This window comes from Lepidochelys kempii, chromosome 2, assembly GCF_965140285.1.
Source record: "Lepidochelys kempii isolate rLepKem1 chromosome 2, rLepKem1.hap1, whole genome shotgun sequence".
Lineage (NCBI taxonomy): Eukaryota > Metazoa > Chordata > Testudines > Cheloniidae > Lepidochelys > Lepidochelys kempii.
Genome location: NC_136381.1, coordinates 230779155 through 230797588, shown reverse-complemented (window position 1 = coordinate 230797588; position 18434 = coordinate 230779155). Strand labels below are relative to the sequence as shown.

General features: G+C 42.0%; 1 protein-coding gene across 1 annotated transcript in view; it reads right to left on the bottom strand.

Moving 5' to 3' along the window:
• The window catches only part of LOC140906176 (macrophage mannose receptor 1-like), a 56806-nt gene that overhangs the window by 21947 nt on the left and 16425 nt on the right, over window positions 1-18434 (bottom strand). Inside the window, 7 exon segments of the mRNA XM_073329674.1 lie at window positions 5696-5783; window positions 7632-7759; window positions 9197-9396; window positions 10349-10497; window positions 12748-12863; window positions 14091-14204; window positions 18215-18369. Coding sequence (XP_073185775.1) covers window positions 5696-5783; window positions 7632-7759; window positions 9197-9396; window positions 10349-10497; window positions 12748-12863; window positions 14091-14204; window positions 18215-18369 — 950 coding nt within the window.

Sequence of the window (18434 nt, the reverse complement as noted above, 5' to 3'; positions counted from 1 at the left end):
CAGTCTTTAATAAGGCTAAAGAGGATCTTAGGGATAATAGTAGCATGACAAATCGGAATGAGGATATGGAGGTAGATATTACCATATCTGAGGTAGAAGCATCTTAATGCAACTAAATCGAGGGGCCCAGATAATCTTCATCCAAGAATATTAAAGGAATTGGCACATGAAATTTCAAGCCCTTTAGCAAGAATTTTGAATGAATCTGTAAACTCAGGGGTTGTACCGTATGACTGGAGAATTGCTAACATAGTTCCTATTTTTAGGAAAGGAAAAAAAACGTGATCTGGGTAACTACAGGTCTGTTAGTTTGACATCTGTAGTATGCAAGGTCTTGGAAAAATTTTTGAAAAAGGAAGTAGTTAAGGACATTGAGGTCAATGGTAAATGGAACAAAATACAACATGGTTTTACAAAAAGTAGATTGTGCCAAACCAACCTGATCTCCTTCTTTGAGAAAGTAACAGATTTTTTAGACAAAGGAAACACAGTGGATCTAATTTACCTAGATTTCAGTAAGGCGTTTGATACGGTGCCACATGGGGAATTATTAGTTAAATTGGAAAAGATGGGGATCAATATGAAAATTGAAATGTGGATAAAGAATTGGTTAAAGGGGAGACTACAGCGGGTCACTCTGAAAGGTGAACTGTCAGGCTGGAGGGAGGTTACCAGTGGAGTTACTCAGGGATCGGTTTTGGGACCAATCTTATTTAACCTTTTTATTACTGACCTCGGCACAAAAAGTGGGAGTGTGCTAATAAAGTTTGAGGATGATACAAAGCTGGGAGGTATTGCCAATTTAGAGAAGGACTGGGATATCATACAGGAGGATCTGGATGACCATGTAAACTGGAGTAATAGTAATAGGATGGAATTTAATAGTGAGAAATGTAAGGTCATGCATTTAGGGATTAATAACAAGAATTTTAGTTATAAGCTGGGGACACATCAATTAAAAGTAATGGAGGAGGAGAAGGACGTTGGAGTATTGTTGACCCCAGGATGACTATGAGCCACCAATGTGATATGGCCGTGAAAAAAGCTAATGCGGTCTTGGGATGCATCAGGAGAAGCATTTCCAGTAAAGATAAGGAGGTGTTAGTTATACAAGGCACTGGTGAGACCTCATCTGGAATACTGTATGCAGTTCTGGTCTCCCATGTTTAAGAAGGATGAATTCAAACTGGAACAGGTACAGAGAAGGGCGATTAGGATGATCCAAGGAATAGAAAACCTGTCTTATGAAAGGAGACTCAAAGAGCTTGGCTTGTTTAGCCTAACCAAAAGAAGGCTGAGGGGAGACATGATTGCTCTCGATAAATATATCAGAGGGATAAATACCGGAGAGGGAGAGGAATTATTTAAGCTCAGTACCAATGTGGACACAAGAACAAATGGATATAAACTGGGCATCAGAAAGTTTAGACTTTAAATTAGACAAAGGTTTCTAACCATTAGAGAGGTGAAGTTCTGGAATAGCCTTCCAAGGGAAGCAATGGGGGCAAAAGACCTATCTGGCTTCAAGATTAAACTCGATAAGTTTATGGAGGAGATGGTATGATGGGATAACATGATTTTGGCAATTAATTGATCTTTAACTATTTACGTTAAATAGGCCCAATGGCCTGTGATGGGATGTTGGATGAGGTGGGATCTGAGTTACTACAGAGAATTCTTTCCTGGGTGTCTGGCTGGTAAGTCTTGCCCACATGCTCAGGGTTCAGCTGATCGCCATATTTGGGGTCAGGAAGGAATTTTCCTCCAGGGCAGATTGCAAGAGGCCCTGGGGGTTTTTCGCCTTCCTCTGTAGCGTGGGGCACGGGTCACTTGCTGGAGGATTCTCTGCTCCTTGAAGTCTTTAAACCACGATTTGAGGACTTCAATAGCTCAAACATAGGTGAGAGGTTTTTCGCAGGAGTGGGTGGATGAGATTCTGTGGCCTGCGTTGTGCAGACTAGATGATCATAATGGTCTATGAGCTATGACTCTGGGCTGCAAAGATGGGGTTGTAAAATGGTGTAAAATCGGAGGAAGTGTAGAACATCCCTATAGAAGCACTCTACTTTACCTATGTCAAAGTCAGTTTATCATCTCCAGGCTGAGGTCAGGGCCTATTCTCACTTCCATGAGGTGGCAAACTAGTTTTGATAGTCCAGCCTCAGACATGAATAGGCCTTCTTGGAAGCAGATTGCTCTGAGGGGTAATGCTGACCTAGTGAGAAATTATAACTGTCTTTGACCCACATGTATCAGGCTACTAACCATCAAGGCTCCCTTCCTCCACATCTTCCTTCCAGATTGATATCCATGCCCATAAAATATGCCAGCCACCAGTGCTCCAGGCAGCGCAGTAAGGGGGCAGGGAGCAAGGAGGGGTTAGATAGAGGGCAGGGGAGTTTGGGGGGTGGTCAGGGGGCAGGGGTGTGGATAGGGGTCAGGGTGGTCAGAGGGCAGGGAACAGGGGGGTTGAATGGGGGCAGGGGTTCCTGGGGGGGCAGTCAGGAAGGAGAGGAAGGGTTGGATGGGGCAGCAGGGGGCAGTCAGGGGACAGGGAGCAGGAGGGGTGGATGGGGTAGGGGTCCCAAGGGGAGGGGCAGTCAGGAATGAGAGGAGTGGTTAGATGGGGCAGCAGGGGGCAGTCAGGGGTGGGGGTTCTGGTGGTGGTCAGGGGACAAGGAGAAGGGGTGGTTGCATGGGGCAGGGGTCCCGGGTGGGCAGTCAGGAATGAGAAGAGGGGTTGGATGGGGTGGTGGGGGGCAGTCAGGGGCGGGGGTCTGGGGCAGTCAGGGGACAGAGAGTGGGAGGGGGCAGGGGTCCTGGGGGGCCGTCAGGGAACAAGGGGGGTTGAATGGGGCAGGAGTCCCGGGGGGCCATTGGGGTGGTTGGATAGGGGGCGGGGACACAGCCTCCCTTAACCAGCCCTCCATACAATTTCAGAAACCCAATGAGGCCCTCAGGCCAAAAAGTTTGCCCGCCCCTGCACTGTAGCATGCGTGATGGAAGACATTTTCCAGTTTAAATGTATCATGGGATTCAGATTGCATATGCTCCTGTTTTCATAGAATCATAGAATATCAGGGTTGGAAGGGACCTCAGGAGGTCATCTAGTCCAACCCCCTGCTCAAAGCAGGACCAATCCCCAACTAAATCATCCCAGCCAGGGCTTTGTCAAGCCTGACATTAAAAACTTCTAGGGAAGGAGATTCCACCACCTCCCTAGGTAACGCATTCCAGTGTTTCACCACCCTCATACTGAAAAAGTTTTTCCTAATATCCAACCTAAACCTCCCCCACTGCAACTTGAGACCATTACTCCTTGTTCTGTCATCTGCTACCACTGAGAACAGTCTAGAGCCATCCTCTTTGGAACCCCCTTTCAGGTAGTTGAAAGCAGCTATCAAATCCCCCCTCATTCTTTTCTTCTGAAGACTAAACATCCCCAGTTCCCTCAGCCTCTCGTCATAAGTCATGTGTTCCAGTTCCCTCATCATTTTTGTTGCCCTCCGCTGGACTCTTTCCAATTTTTCCATATCCTTCTTGTAGTGTGGGGCCCAAAACTGGACACAGTACTCCAGATGAGGCCTCACCATTGTCGAATAGAGGGGAACGATCACGTCCCTCGATCTGCTGGCAATGCCCCTACTTATACATCCCAAAATGTCATTGGCCTTCTTGGCAACAACGGCACACTGTTGACTCATATCCAGCTTCTTGTCCACTGTAACCCCTAGGTCCTTTTCTGCAGAACTGCTGCCGAGCCATTCGGTCCCTAGTCTGTAGCGGTGCATTGGATTCTTCCGTCCTAAGTGCAGGACTCTGCACTTATCTTTGTTGAACCTCATCAGATTTCTTTTGGCCCAATCCTCCAATTTGTCTAGGTCCCTCTGTATCCTATCCCTACTCTCCAGCATATCTACCACTCCTCCCAGTTTAGTGTCATCTGCAAACTTGCTGAGGGTGCAATCCACACCATCCTCCAGATCATTTATGAAGATATTGAACAAAACCTGCCCCAGGACCGACCCCTGGGGCACTCCACTTGATACCAGTTCCCAACTAGACATGGAGCCATTGATCACTACCCGTTGAGCCCGACAATCTAGCCAGCTTTCTATTCACCTTATAGTCCATTCATCCAGCCCATACTTCTTTAACTTGCTGGCAAGAATACTGTGGGAGACCGTGTCGAAACCTTTGCTAAAGTCAAGGAACAACACGTCCACTGCTTTCCCTTCATCCACAGAGCCAGTTATCTCGTCATAGAAGGCAATTAGATTAGTCAGGCATGACTTGCCCTTGGTGAATCCATGCTGACTATTCCTGATCACTTTCCTCTCCTCTAAGTGCTTCAGAATTGATTCTTTGAGGACCTGCTCCATGATTTTTCCAGGGACTGAGGTGAGGCTGACTGGCCTGTAGTTCCCAGGATCCCTCCTTCTTCCCTTTTTTAAAGATGGGCACTACATTAGCCTTTTTCCAGTCATCTGGGACCTCCCCCGATTGCCATGAGTTTTCAAAGATAATGGCCAATGGCTCTGCAATCACATCCGCCAATTCCTTTAGCACTCTCGGATGCAACGCATCCCTCCCCATGGACTTATGCTTCTCCAGCTTTTCTAAATAGTCCCGAACCACTTCTTTCTCCACAGAGGGCTGGTCACCTTCTCCCTATGCTGTGCTGCCCAGTGCAGTAGTCTGGGAGCTGACCTTATTCATGAAGACAGAGGCAAAAAAAGCATTGAGTACATTAGCTTTTTCCACATCCTCTGTCACTAGGTTGCCTCCCTCATTCAGTAAGGGCCCACACTTTCCTTGACTTTCTTCTTGTTGCTAACATACCTGAAGAAACCCTTCTTGTTACTCTTAACATCTCTCGCTAGCTGCAACTCGAGGTGTGATTTGGCCTTCCTGATTTCACTCCTGCAAGCCTGAGCAATATTTTTATACTCATCCCTGGTCATTTGTCCAATCTTCCACTTCTTGTAAGCTTCTTTTTTGTATTTAAGAGCAGCAAGGATTTCACTGTTAAGCCAAGCTGGTCGCCTGCCATATTTATTATTCTTTCTACACATCGGGATGGTTTGTCCCTGTAACCTCAATAAGGATTCTTTAAAATACAGCCAGCTCTCCTGGACTCCTTTCCCCCTCATGTTATTCTCCTAGGGGATCTTGCCCATCAGTTCCCTGAGGGAGTCAAAGTCTGCTTTTCTGAAATCTAGGGTCTGTATTCTGCTGCTCTCCTTTCTTCCTTGTGTTAGGATCCTGAACTCGACCATTTCATGGTCACTGCCTCCCAGGTTCCCCTACTACTTTTGTTTCCCCTACTAATTCTTCCCAGTTTGTGAGCAGCAGGTCAAGAAGAGCTCTGCCCCTAGTTGGTTCCTCCAGTACTTGCACCAGGAAATTGTCCCCTACATTTTCCAAAAACTTCCTGGATTGCCTTTTATGGTTGTGTGGCTGGGGCGGAAGATATGAAGTGATATGAAGTGATTCTTTTCCTCCATCATAGCCTCAGTGAAGACTAAACCATTGCACTTGTTTAATGCAGTGGCAAAGAAAGTGCTTCTATGGACCTGGGTATGAAAGTTTAGGAGGGAATGGGAAGGGAGTAAGAAAAGACTCAGAAAAGATTGCAAAAAAGATATTATAAAAGCCAGAAAGGCAATGATTGTTTAACAACCAATATACTCACTGGAGAGCCATCAATCCAGGTATATCCTTCATCAGAATTCAAGTAAATCAAACCCATCCAGAAATGCTGAAAGATAAATCCTTTGTCCCTAAAATATATTATATGATATATATATATGTGATTGTATATAATAGGACAATTATATATGCCCTTTGTACAAAAGACATTTTAGAACTTACAGCAGTTCAAAAAATTTGAAGTCTCTGTAAAATTATCTCATAAAAAGGAACCTGCAAAGGAAGAAAATGTGTTTATATTAATTTGCCTTTCTTCTTGATGTATGATGATGTATTCCTCTCAGAAAAGTGTTTTCTCCTTGTTTTCTATCATAGACATATTGGCCCAGATTCTACTCTGTTTGTGCTACTCCAATAGGAGAAAAACAGCCCCATCTCTCCATAAAACCAGCTCTTACCCTAAACATGTCACAGTTTCCATGTGAGGGGTTTGGTCAAGGCATGCTGGTCTCTGACAATTCTGAGCTGATAGACAATTCCTTGTGAACCATTACCAGCTGGTAGAGTTTAGAACAGCCACTAGCAGCCACCCAGAACTGGCCCCATAATCAGCTCCTGATGGTGCTTCCTGTCCACCACAACAAGTAGATCTTGACTGCAGCAGATCATCAAGTCCACTAGGAATATAAATATTTGTCATCCTTATGTTTGACAGAGAACAACTTGAAGGACCAGAGAAGTGGGAGGGAGCTATCTCAGCCCTCTATCAAAATGGTGAGGGGTGCTGTCTTTTCTCAGAGATCTTTTCTCTCAACTGTATGTCAGGAGTTTGGGTTAAGAGATTTCAACAAAAATTAAAACAAAAATAAAGAATTGTAAAGCAATTTAACTAACTAAAAATCTTTTTCTCAATGCTTAGGCTTCACTTTCATGATACTCATTATTATTTCTAGTGCAGTAGCACATACAATCCCAGACTCAGATCAAGGCCTCCTTGTGCTCGGTATTGTATAAACACATCACAGGAAAGAGTTCCTAACCTAAAGAGCTTATAGCCACATTAAGCCATAGATTCTTCCAGGAAAAAAGGATAGACAAGATCTGAATCGCTAATCTATCTATTGGTAGACAGATGACCAAGCAAAACAAAAATGAAAAAAGCACATTAAAAAACAAATACATCCTACATATATATTATATATAAAACTAAAGTGGACAAAGTGGGAAAAAGTCTCTTTGCCACTTGTAAATCACTCTTAAATCTATTGGAAAAATAAGTTTATAGCACACCATTGCCTGGCAATTTAAACAACAAGAAAAAACCAACAAAACCACCATCTTTTATACGCCAATGAGAGCCTTTGATATGGATTCACGGGGAAACACCAGATATCGAGACTTTGTATAATTTGTATAGAGTTACTTTTCAGAGTACAGTCACACTTATGTGGCCTGGTTTTGAAAGAAATTTCACTGCAACCTCAACTTTTGTGGACACATTTGGGCACCTGCACATGCTAGCAGTTAGAGGTCTAACTACCTGATTTGTGAGAGCAATCATGCAGTTAGATACCCAATTTTAGCATTTACATCCTTAAAATAAAACAAAACAAAAACCAAAAACATCCCAACAACCGCCACCAACAACTTTTCATAGTCAGGACATAAATCTCTTCCAATTGTTTGTACAATTGATATATCATCATGAATGAACTCTGTACAACTTTTAGAAGTCTCCAACCCATACACAAACATTTGCACATCAAGTTCCTGAATTCTGAGACTCTGGTTACACCCAAATTCCTGTGGTTTATTTTAAATATAGTAATTAAAAATAAGTGGGGTATGATGATAAAGATATAATGAACAGTTTTTTTACTTAAAATTAACCCTTTTGAGAATGAATTCAAGAGAGCTTTTTGTTATTCTTCTTATACATGCCATTAATGTGAAAGAATAAATATTTTGTAAATACTCACAGAACCATCTGCCATATTACATGCTTTACTTCTTTTCTGTTGATAGTGATCAAGTGTCCTCCTATTTCTCGACAAAAATCTTCTTCTTCAAACCATGATTTCTTTTGGTTTCCTTCTCTCACAAAAATCTAATGAGAACATATTTCACAATAAGCTACTATATAATAATACCCTCCCTAAGTAATAAAATCAAACAACACCCTGGGCAGCTACTTTCTCAGTACTAGGATTTCAGACAATCCAGCTAACCAAATCAAAAGGATATCCAGAAGAAAATAACACCTGGAATATGGATTACAGAATGCCTAATTCTTAGCATCCATTGTTTCACTTTGTTTGAGTAAAAGCACAGAGGAGGACTGGGAAGACCCATAGCTATCACAATACACAGAGAGGGAAAAAGCTAGTATGTATAACTTAATAGGAGCTCTGACCACTGAAAAAGGTGAAGAAAAATAGAGTGGTTATATCTAAAACTCCAAGGGGGGTGAAAATCAGGAATGGAGCAAAATCCAAAGTAATGGGAGCAAGAGGGAGATGTGGATGTAGGGTTCAGTCCTGCAAGGTGCTGAGCACTCTGGCCCTGACTCAAGCACATGCTTAATTTGTTTGCTGAATCAGGGCCAGAGTGCTCAGCACCTTGCAGGACTGAGCCCATAATTAAGGTTGTTTAAGTCTAGGGGAAGAGGTCTCAGCAGCAGGAAAGTATCCGATCTGATAAATGGTCATCCAAATAAATAAATAATAATTCGAGTGTGACACAATGTAACATAATTACATAGTCCCTGAAGAGTAAGAGCTTAACCTCAGCTATGTTTATTCTTTGTGCTTGCCCAGGTATACCAGGAGAAGAGTATAAATGATTGCTTGGGAGACAGAGATGGAAGAATGCCTCTGGGAAGCTCTGGCTAGGAAGTCACTGATTCACTTTTCCTTCTGTAAATTATTTTGCTTTCTTGTATATATTATCTTAATATAGTCTTTGTGGGGAATTTTCTCATTTATCTTTTAAGTAAATAGGGAAAGCACTTTTTGAATGTTGTTGTTCTATTTGCCTAGGTGCCACCAGATGCTAAATGTGAAACTGGGTTTGTTTGCCATCACATTGAATACATTATGTGCTTTGTGCAGAAATCTTGGAACGGTGCCAGGTTCCTATGTCTATTCATGGAAAACGTTATCTTAACACTGTTGCCAACCCTCATGATTTTATCATGAGTCTCACAGAATTTGATTAGCTGAGAATCTCAGCTTTCATTTAAAAAGAGAAAAGTGTGTTTCAAGCCCTCATGCTTGAGGGGAAAAGCTTGAAAACAATATAAAAAAGAACCCAATATATTTTTTTTTAAATCTCATGATTTTAACCCAATATCATGATTACTTGGAACCCTGACTCATAATTTTCCAATAACTAGGGTTGACAATAGTGTTCCGAAATGGAATCTCTAAAAAGCATGCATTCCACTGCACAGTGCAGGTTAGGGAACAACTGAGAGTAGATTTTAACTCTTAGTGCATGAGATGGACAGTGTGTAGTGAATGAGGCAGGAAAGTTTAATACTTACTTTGAAGCATGAGCTAATATAATTGCTTGAATCCCAGCCTTCAGGGCACATGGGGGCAAGAGTTGTTAATGGAATCGGAGGACGTGTCACACCCTCAGCCCACTGTTTCCAGAGAAATGTTGCTGTCTTCTCACAACTAAGAACATCCCATAATCCAGCTGCAATTCCAGTTTCCATGGCAACACAGCCTGACTTTCCTCCTTCATGAAAGAAATGTTAAAAACCTAATTGAAAATTACATATTTCTCTGAACTTGGGGCTCTGCTCTCAAAGAAATTAAACTTCTGTTTCCATTCCTATTTTATAAACCAAAGGATGGAAATTCTAACGCAGATGCAAAGTCACTTGGGTCCAGATTTTTAAGGGTATATAGGCATTGCTGTGCTCAGCATTAAAATGCATAACTCACTTAGAAGGTGAAGTCTTATTGTCAAAACAGATTTAGGCACTTAGGAGCCTAAATTCCATTAACTGTGCCTAAATCCCTTTTGAAAGTAAGATTTAGGCTTCTAATCAGTTAGGTGTTGCAACACTGAGTGCAACAATGCCTACATACTTTTAAGAATCAGGGTCTTGGTTCCATGTGCCATAGGAATACCCAGAACAGTAGCACAGGTACGTTAACAAATCCCATGAGCCCACCTCTGCCAAATGATGAGAAAACTCACAAAAGGTGAACACTTATAGTCCTTTTTTCCCACCCTAGTGTGACCACTTTTAGTCTAATAATCTGTATATCTGCCATTACTTCGTGTCTCACCTAAGCACCCTATAGGTCTAATTGTTTGGCCACTTATGTCCAGCACTAATTTTCCCCAGTGTGATGAACTATGTCAACCACTAATGCTGTGATAAAGTTCTGAAAACGTTGAAGCCCCTTCAGCCCCTGCTTAGCATGGTCTCTAGACCTTCAAAGCCCCAGCTTGCACAACTACACAAGATGGGGATTAGCAGCCCACTAATCTTTATGTGGCTAGTGTGCTTCTTACTCCTCCCTTACTCCCCTGCAGGAATACAAAAGAGGGCCCATGGTTGAATCCTGTCTAATCTACCAGGGGACAGAGAGTGGAAATTCATGGGTATTTCAATATTCAGTCTTAACACATCCTAAAACCACAGACAGTATACATCACACAGCACTGCAGCGCATACCAGGCATTGCTGAATTCCAATGAGTGAACAGAACTGCTTCACCATCGGTCCACTTGAAAGTCCCTTGTTCCTCTACATCTGAAAGCCCTATCCAGAAATATTTTTCAGGCCTTAGCCCAGTCAGACTAATCAGATAGGCTTGTTCATTTCTGTTAAGGAAAATAATGTTTCAAAATAATGTTATACTAAGATTTAATCATGGCTTTTCTTTTTAATGAAATAATTCAGAATGGAAAACTGGATAAAAGAGTTAAAAGTTGATAAAATGATTAGTTTAAATCTATGAATTTATACTTTGAACAAATTCAGCTGCTGACACCAGAAAGGAAGCATGATAATTATGGCCTATTAATAATTTGGAATGATTCCTTCTCCTCCTGCACAATATAAGATATTATGCATTTGTCTGAGAGTTAGAAGGGAGAAGGCAGAGGCAGATACTAGTATGGTCTTGGTCAAGCTGCTGTCTATTAGCTCCTTATATGTTGCAGTTGGTTTTGTTGTTTAAATTTTGGGGCTCCCACTGCCTTATGCTAAGAGAGACCCCACAAATCTGTATCCTCTGATTTTCAATAAAGGAATATGTAGGGGTGGACTATGTCCAGAGGTCCTCTCCTGGAGGCCTCGAAGCCCTGCCTCACTTTGCCTCAGAAAAGAGAAGAGGAGAAGTCCTCCAGGTGGCCTAGAGTGGCTACAGGGGAAGCAGCCAATCAGAGGGGCTGACGGAGTGGCCAATCAGGGGCCAGGAAAGCCATATAAAAAGAAGCAACAGAGACAGAGCAGTCAGTTGCTGCCTGAATCTGGAAGAGAGAGAACCAGGTTTGTGGCCAACTGGAAGAGTAGCAGGACCACGGACAGCTCAGTTAGGACAGGGCTGAGCCCACGGAGAGCTACTGAACACCAGGGGAGTTAAGAAGGAACTCCTGGATGGCTGAGGGGACCAAGCAGATACTGAGCCCAAAACATAGTAAGACCAAGCAAGGGTACCATGATGGGTCCTGTTGGTCTAGTTAAAAACTAAGCTGTGCATGTGCGTGCGTGCTGCTGAGAAGGACATATCAATGGAAGGTACCATGTTGAGCCCTGTTAAACTGGTACAGAGGGCAGTGTCTCCAGGGAGGAAGCTGTGGTGGAAAGTAAATACTCTATACCCCGGAAGGGGTTTGTTTGTGCTTTTCCACCTATAGACTGTGTGTGACTTGGCCAGGAGGCCGAGTCACTGAAGACTCGCCAAAGAAACCATTGGCCGGGGGGGTTACTTGTGAGAGGTAGGTGTCACCCCATTCCAAGAACTAAGAAACAGCAGGCTCACACCCAACCACCAGGGGGCACTCACAAGAGGCAGGTGCTGACCCTATTACAAGGAACTATTACTAAAAAAGATTTTTCCCCTGAAATTTTTGCTCAAATGTTTCACCTCAAGGAGATTTAAACTAATAGTTTAAAGAAAGATTTATAACTATTACAATCTGTCAGTTATGAATTAAAATGATAAACCATTAAAAGTCATTAGAATCCATCAATTATTAATGTCAAACATTAGAATTATCAAGTATGACACAATGTACAACACGCAATGTGTTCCACATTTTGGTCATTTGTCACACATTCTGACGGCTCATGTCTCACACTGGCAGTTTTGAAGACTGAAAGATGTGTGCACTACGGTTCCCTCACAAGCCAAATCTGGACCAAGAAGCATAGTTTACATATGCTTGGATTAAGCAATGAGAAGTGATAAAGGAAAGAGAACCTGGAAACAAGTAGGAAAATGTTATTTGAAAATCTTGGATAAGAGTACAGGAAGGATTTCTGAAATGATAGAGCACCCAGAAAAGTATGGAGATGCACAGAAGCAGATGCATGCATGAAAGCAATATGAAAGAATGATCAGGTAAAAGGGTAGAACCAAATTTAAACCACTGTATTCATCTCAATAAACCAAATCAAAATATAAACTAGAAAGTTAAAATCTAATCCCAGAAGTGTCTCTTCTTTGCAACTGAGGTCATAATGGATCTGTAGGATATAGTTAATATCAGAAACAGAACATCAAAAGTCAGAATGAGACCTGGAAGGAAAAAAGAAGCAAATCAATAAATAAATTAGTAATAATAAAGCCTTCCTATAACCAGGAAACGGAGAAGAGCATAAGACTCCATTTAGCCCATGAGGGGCCATCTCTGCAAATCTAATTTTATCTGGGAAGCACTCGGATACTACTACAACAGAGCCTATAGAAAACCCAAAGGTACATAGGCATTTGTTTTTTCTGTGTAGATCCTTTGTATTTGGCTCCACACTAGAAAAGTTCTAGAGTATTTTAAAATTTAGAACCTTCAAAGCTTTTTCCATCATGAGCAGAAATTTAACAGTAGAACAAAAAATATTTTTCATACCTGTCTTCCACAGTAGCTAGGTAACCATTGCTCCTTTCACATATCTTATTTGCTTCCGAGAATGTTACAAATGTGTGTCCAACCAAATAGCAGTGAAAACTATGTCTTTTCCAGCCCTGTGACAAACATCAGGCAAATACATGAGTTCTTGACAGATTAACATATTGATTCTGTTCTGCCCTTTAACATATAAATACATATTAATATGAAATCAATTGATGAAGCTCAGTTGAGAAAAAAGAAGAGACTGTGATCATCAGACATAGGCAGGGCTGTTATTTAACAAAAGGAAGCTCCCTGAGATCAGTATTGTTGTTACCCAGGGGATGATGCTGGGAGGTCTGCCAGGGGCAGCTCACACCTGACCCATCTTTTCCTCCTCCCCTCTTATGTTGGTATGATTTTCCTGGAGTGGAAGGTTATCTGATCAGGGTGGCCTTACACTGATTTGCAGGCTTGGTTACGCATGCACCAGAAGAACAAAGATGCTGACTTTGCTCGGCTTAGAGGGAAATTATGTCTACGTAGCTCAACAACAGTGGGCTCTAAAACCTTGAAATACAAAAACCATTTAAATTATTCACATATAACCAGAGCTACCAATATCTGACTACACTGACTCTTCAGAATTCAAAGAAGGACCCCTTGTGATCCAGCTTAGGCTTGTTCCTCCTGAGTCTACTACAGAGGTTTACTCAAAACCAGTATAGATTAAACAAGTGGATTTCTGCGCAGGTGAGACTTGCTAAATTTGCTGACTAGGAACCATATCACCTGCTGCGGTGGGGGTGGGATTTCAGAGTCCAGACAGGCAGCCCACAAGTAAGGAATCTGAACCAGATAGCTGGGACGGGAGATTCTTTTCTGCTTTGAATTGATTTCCTTTTCTTTTTAGTTGCTGATGCTAAAGCCTATGAAGAGACAGAAGATCTGAGACTTGAGACAGAGAGGCCTGTGGTGGGTGCTATGTTTGTTATTTCATTGGGTGAAGAGCCTAAAGTAAACATGGGATGTTGTGAAGACTTTTTGTTAATAAAAACGGTCTATGTATATCTATTACTGAGTGGGAAATCAGACTCTATTACAAAGAAGAGGGAGGAAATGGAAGAATTCAATATAAATTAAAAATTAATTCAGAGTAGATTTACATCTGAAAATGAATGACAATAAAAACTGTACATACATGAGCAACTTGCTAAGGGAAAAAATCACTGGGGTCCTTCAAAAGTAGTTACTAAATAGAGGGAAGAGGTCACTATGAAAGACAAAGGACTTTAAAGAGCATGAAATCCAATAGGCTAAATGATCTTTATAGATCCCCATATAATCAATTTCACACTTACTCTCTGGCAGCCTGGATGGATGATCTCCACTTCCCTAGGAGCTTGTGGTAAAGGTGTTCTTTTGCAGATATAACCAAGTTTCCTTTCACAAAGATTAGCTGCCCAATATCCATCCTGAACATGAGGAGGGAGAGAAAAGAATGTCCAGGACGAGGGATGCATAATCTTTAGAAAACTGCTAATTTCCTCTCTCCTTGCTCATGCTCATTTTTAATCTGTTGCATGAATTGGTTGATAAATATAGATTGCATCAAAAAATGATGTGCCAGATTCATCACAGCGTTACTCCAGTTCTACACTACTGTAACTCCAGTGAAAGGAGCAGAATTGGAGTAATGCAGGCTTGAATGTGTCCCCATGAGTATGACTATGTCACACTTATGAGTAGGAGACTCATTGTCAGCTAGTGAATTTTGTGAGCGAGAAAGTGAAAAACACACTAAAAATAAATCATAATGTCCCACAAAATGTTAGTTAATTAATGTTGATGTTAGATGTTTTTCTTTAATTATTTATTATATTATTTTGTAATGAACTAGATTACCTTTCCTGTGGTGTGTTTTGTAAAAGAGACCTAAGAGCTATCTGCCATTAGATCTTTGAGGAGGAACAATCAACTTAAAATGATTTTTATTTTTATTTATGGTGGTTTTGGGTGTTTTGTTACCTTCCATTTATTTATTTTTAACAAATCTAGCTACATTTCCATACTGCCCTGCATAAATGAGAAATCTGTGAGGACCAAGAAGTAGATGAAGCTGTAGCTTCCCACTCCCCTCTCCCCCAGGAGAGCTAGTCAGGATCAAGCAAGGAGAGTAACCAGCACCCTGAGCAAGAGGGAAAGAGGAGAGGATTTGGGGCTGAGTTACAGTTCCTTCCCAGTGTGCATCTACATGGTGCCTTTTACACAGGCTGAATCTAGACGCTCAGTTTAGCCCTAAATGACATGCACAATGTCGTACAGTGAGGTAGTGTCAGAACCAGGATTAAAATAGAGATGCCCTGGTCCGCGCTTAATCCATTAGACCACGGTGCCCACTATGTAAACTACTTAATTTCTCTGTTCTTCAGTAGGTCTGTTCTTTCCTATTTAATGGTGGGAGGGGATTAATATTTACCATCGATGGAAACAAAAAATATCCTAGGCCTAGCTGGTAGTGACACCTAAATTAAGGTTGCCTAATACTTCTCATTATGAGACCCTGCTTTCATTTGCTTATAATTTGCCAAACTTTAACCTTTGGAGATTAAATTTTCCCTGCTGGATGTTTGCCTCAAGCTGAACTTTTCTTTTGAAAGTTTCAACAAAAGCAGTTCAGCCACTTCTCAGAACAGGGTTAGAGAAAATTATGTTGTTTTGCCCATGTTAAAAAATTTCTTATAATAATTTATTCCAACAGCTTCATGCTTTGGAGCAGCAGTGTTGCCAGCCTGAGATGCTCAGTAATCTTGAATGAGGCACTTAAAATTATGAGAGTGGATTAAAAATCATGAGAATTTTTAAAAATAATAAGTATTGGGCTCTTTTTATTGGCCTCTTGGTTTCCATTATGATTCAATGTCTTTGTGTTATCAAGCTTTTCTCTGAAACCAGGAGAGCTAGAATTATAGTTTGCCCCCGGGGGGGGGGGGGGGGTGTTTAAACCAAAGCTGAGATTTTAGTATAACTTTTTAATCTCAGAAACTGGGGCTTTAAGAAAAACACCAAATATAGCAAGACTTGTGATAAAATCACAAGAGTTGGAAACACGGGGGCAGGGACTTGTAAATTGGCAGGGGGGTGCCCTGGTGTCAGGGATGTGCCTTTTGCCATCCCATGAAAGTCCACCAAATTTGGCCAAGTTACAAGCCTCAGAAAACTATTAGGACACACATTCTGAGTACAGACTTGTTAGAATTTGGCAGTTATTTTCTCCAAAGTTCCCATTTGAACTGGGCATGCTCCAGCCAGGGGCTGCAGGGACGGAGTGGAATGGAGAGGGTGAGTAATGGTGTGGGGCAGAGACAAGCTGTGTGGGAGGGATAGATAGGTTGTGGGGCACACAGGAGCAGAGACAGGCTGCAAGGTGGTGGTAGATAGAGGCAGAGACAGGCTATGAGGGGGTACATGCTAGGGCAGGGACTCTCTCAACAAAATTTTTGGTGGCCTCAGAGTGAGGCCACTTTATAATTTTTCCTAAAATACTTAATTCACTTTAGGAAAAACAAATAAATATGCACATATACATGCCCAAATCATTGTGATTTATCTATGTAGGATTTTTTTCTTTTTTGCAGACTCAATAATAAAAATAATATGCAGTTGTCTCTACTCTTTACTGGACCTAAACAGGATAGAAACAGAAATAAGGTGCTTTGAACGTTCTTGTCTTTTTTCTTGTTGTTTCTTTTACTTTTGGGGTTTTTTTTAAGACTTGTTAGCTATAAGTAAGTCTGCTGTGAAAAGTGATATTTGTATGTTTGTTAATATCACTTTTCACAGCAGACTTACTCAGCCCTGGCAAGCTCAGAGACAAATTAAGCCCTGGATGGGTACAGAGGCAGTGGGGGCATGGGCGATGGGGCATTGGGGGAGCTAGCAGGGACCAGAGGTGAAGAGGAGGTCGAGCTTGAGCCAGACCACCGCACAGCCAGGGAACGGAGCCCAAAGCCCCACACCCAGGGGACAGACCCTGGGGACAGAGCCCAAAGCCCCGTGGCTGGAGCCTGCCACTTGCCATCCCAGGGCAGAAGCCCAACCCTACCGCCCCCAGGAAGGAGGGGACTGACTGACTGACTGCTCCTGCAGCTTGTGTCTCCCCAGAGGCGGGTGGGGCGCAACCACTGCTGGTGGCCACTGGGAGGGGCCACTGCCTTGTCGTCATCCCCCAATCACTGCCCAGGAAGCTGTGGCTGCAAGAAAAGCCCCTGGTGGCTGCATATGGCCATGGTGGCTGTATTTGAGAAACACTGTGCTAGGGGCAGGGGCAAAAGGCTGGGGAAGGAGGTATAGGAAATGAGGGTTTGTAACTACTAGAGAACACTCCTTTCCAGAACCCTCCAGGAATCCAGAGTTTCAACATTCCTCTGCTGTCAGCAAATGGTTGTTCACAGTCAGAGACATACCCCTCCTCTGGCTTGTTCACACAGAGGACAACAACATGCTGCTACTACCAGTTACTTGGTAAGCTCAACTGATTGAGAACCGTGCTCTAGAACTAGAGGTTCCAATCCTGCTTGTAACCCATTTGTGGGGAAAGGGAGGGTCACTAATATTCCACATCATAAAATGTATGTCTTTTCAGTTTTTGGCTTTTTAAAACCTAGGACATTATATGCAAAAAGCAAAACAAAACAAAACAAACAAACAAAAAACCATGTTAAAAGATGTTTAAGGTTGTAAAATCAGTCAGTAGTCCACAGCCGTAAGGAGGTATATACATATCTCAGGTTTACAGAGTGGAAACTCGGAAGTTGAGTCACTTCCCTGTAGTATGGTCTGGTGGATTAGAAAACTGAGTATGCAGTAGCCACTTATAATAATAACAAATAAAGCACCATGAACCTCTAAAACCAAAGGCACCACTTCTTGCTATGAACATAACAAAACAAATTTGGAATTTCTGGGCCGAGTTCTTTAGGAGATATGAAATGCTAAAACACATTATGAAAATATTACTCCTTCCCTTTTGATCTCACACATCTTCTAAATGCCCTGTCTGATTGGCTCCAGACTTATATGAAAACTTACTTTAGACTAAGATCTGGCATATGAAATTTCAGGTGGCTTCACGTGTCTTTGGTAAGGTTATGGAGAATAGAGGCATGTGAATGTTTCAGAATCAGGCTTATAATGAATGGCAATTTGAGCCTGAACCATGTAATGATTGGCATCACTATAAGACATAAATTCTTAACAGTGAAAGTAAATTAACCCTTGGGACAATTTCCCCAGGGTCGTGGTGGATTCTCCATCACTCACATTTTTAAATCAAGATTTGATATTTTTCTAAAAGAGCTGCTCTAGAATTATTTAGGGGAAGTTCTATGGCTTGTGTAATACAGGAGGTCAGACTAGATGATCACAGCTGTCCCTTCTGGCCTTCAAATCTATACAGCTATGAAAAATAATTGGATTATTTTACCTGTCCCTTCATAACAACACAATCTTCTTGTCTGTTTGCATAGTCGGGTTGACCACATAGCCATTTAATATATGTCACAGGAGTCCCATCACTCCATTCAAAATACATTTGAATCTTACGGGCATTCAGTCCAATCCACAGCTCTTCTGTTGGCTCTAACATAAAAGCAGTTGGCATGTTAATGGTGTTTTTACCAGTAACAGTGTACATTTCCAGGTCT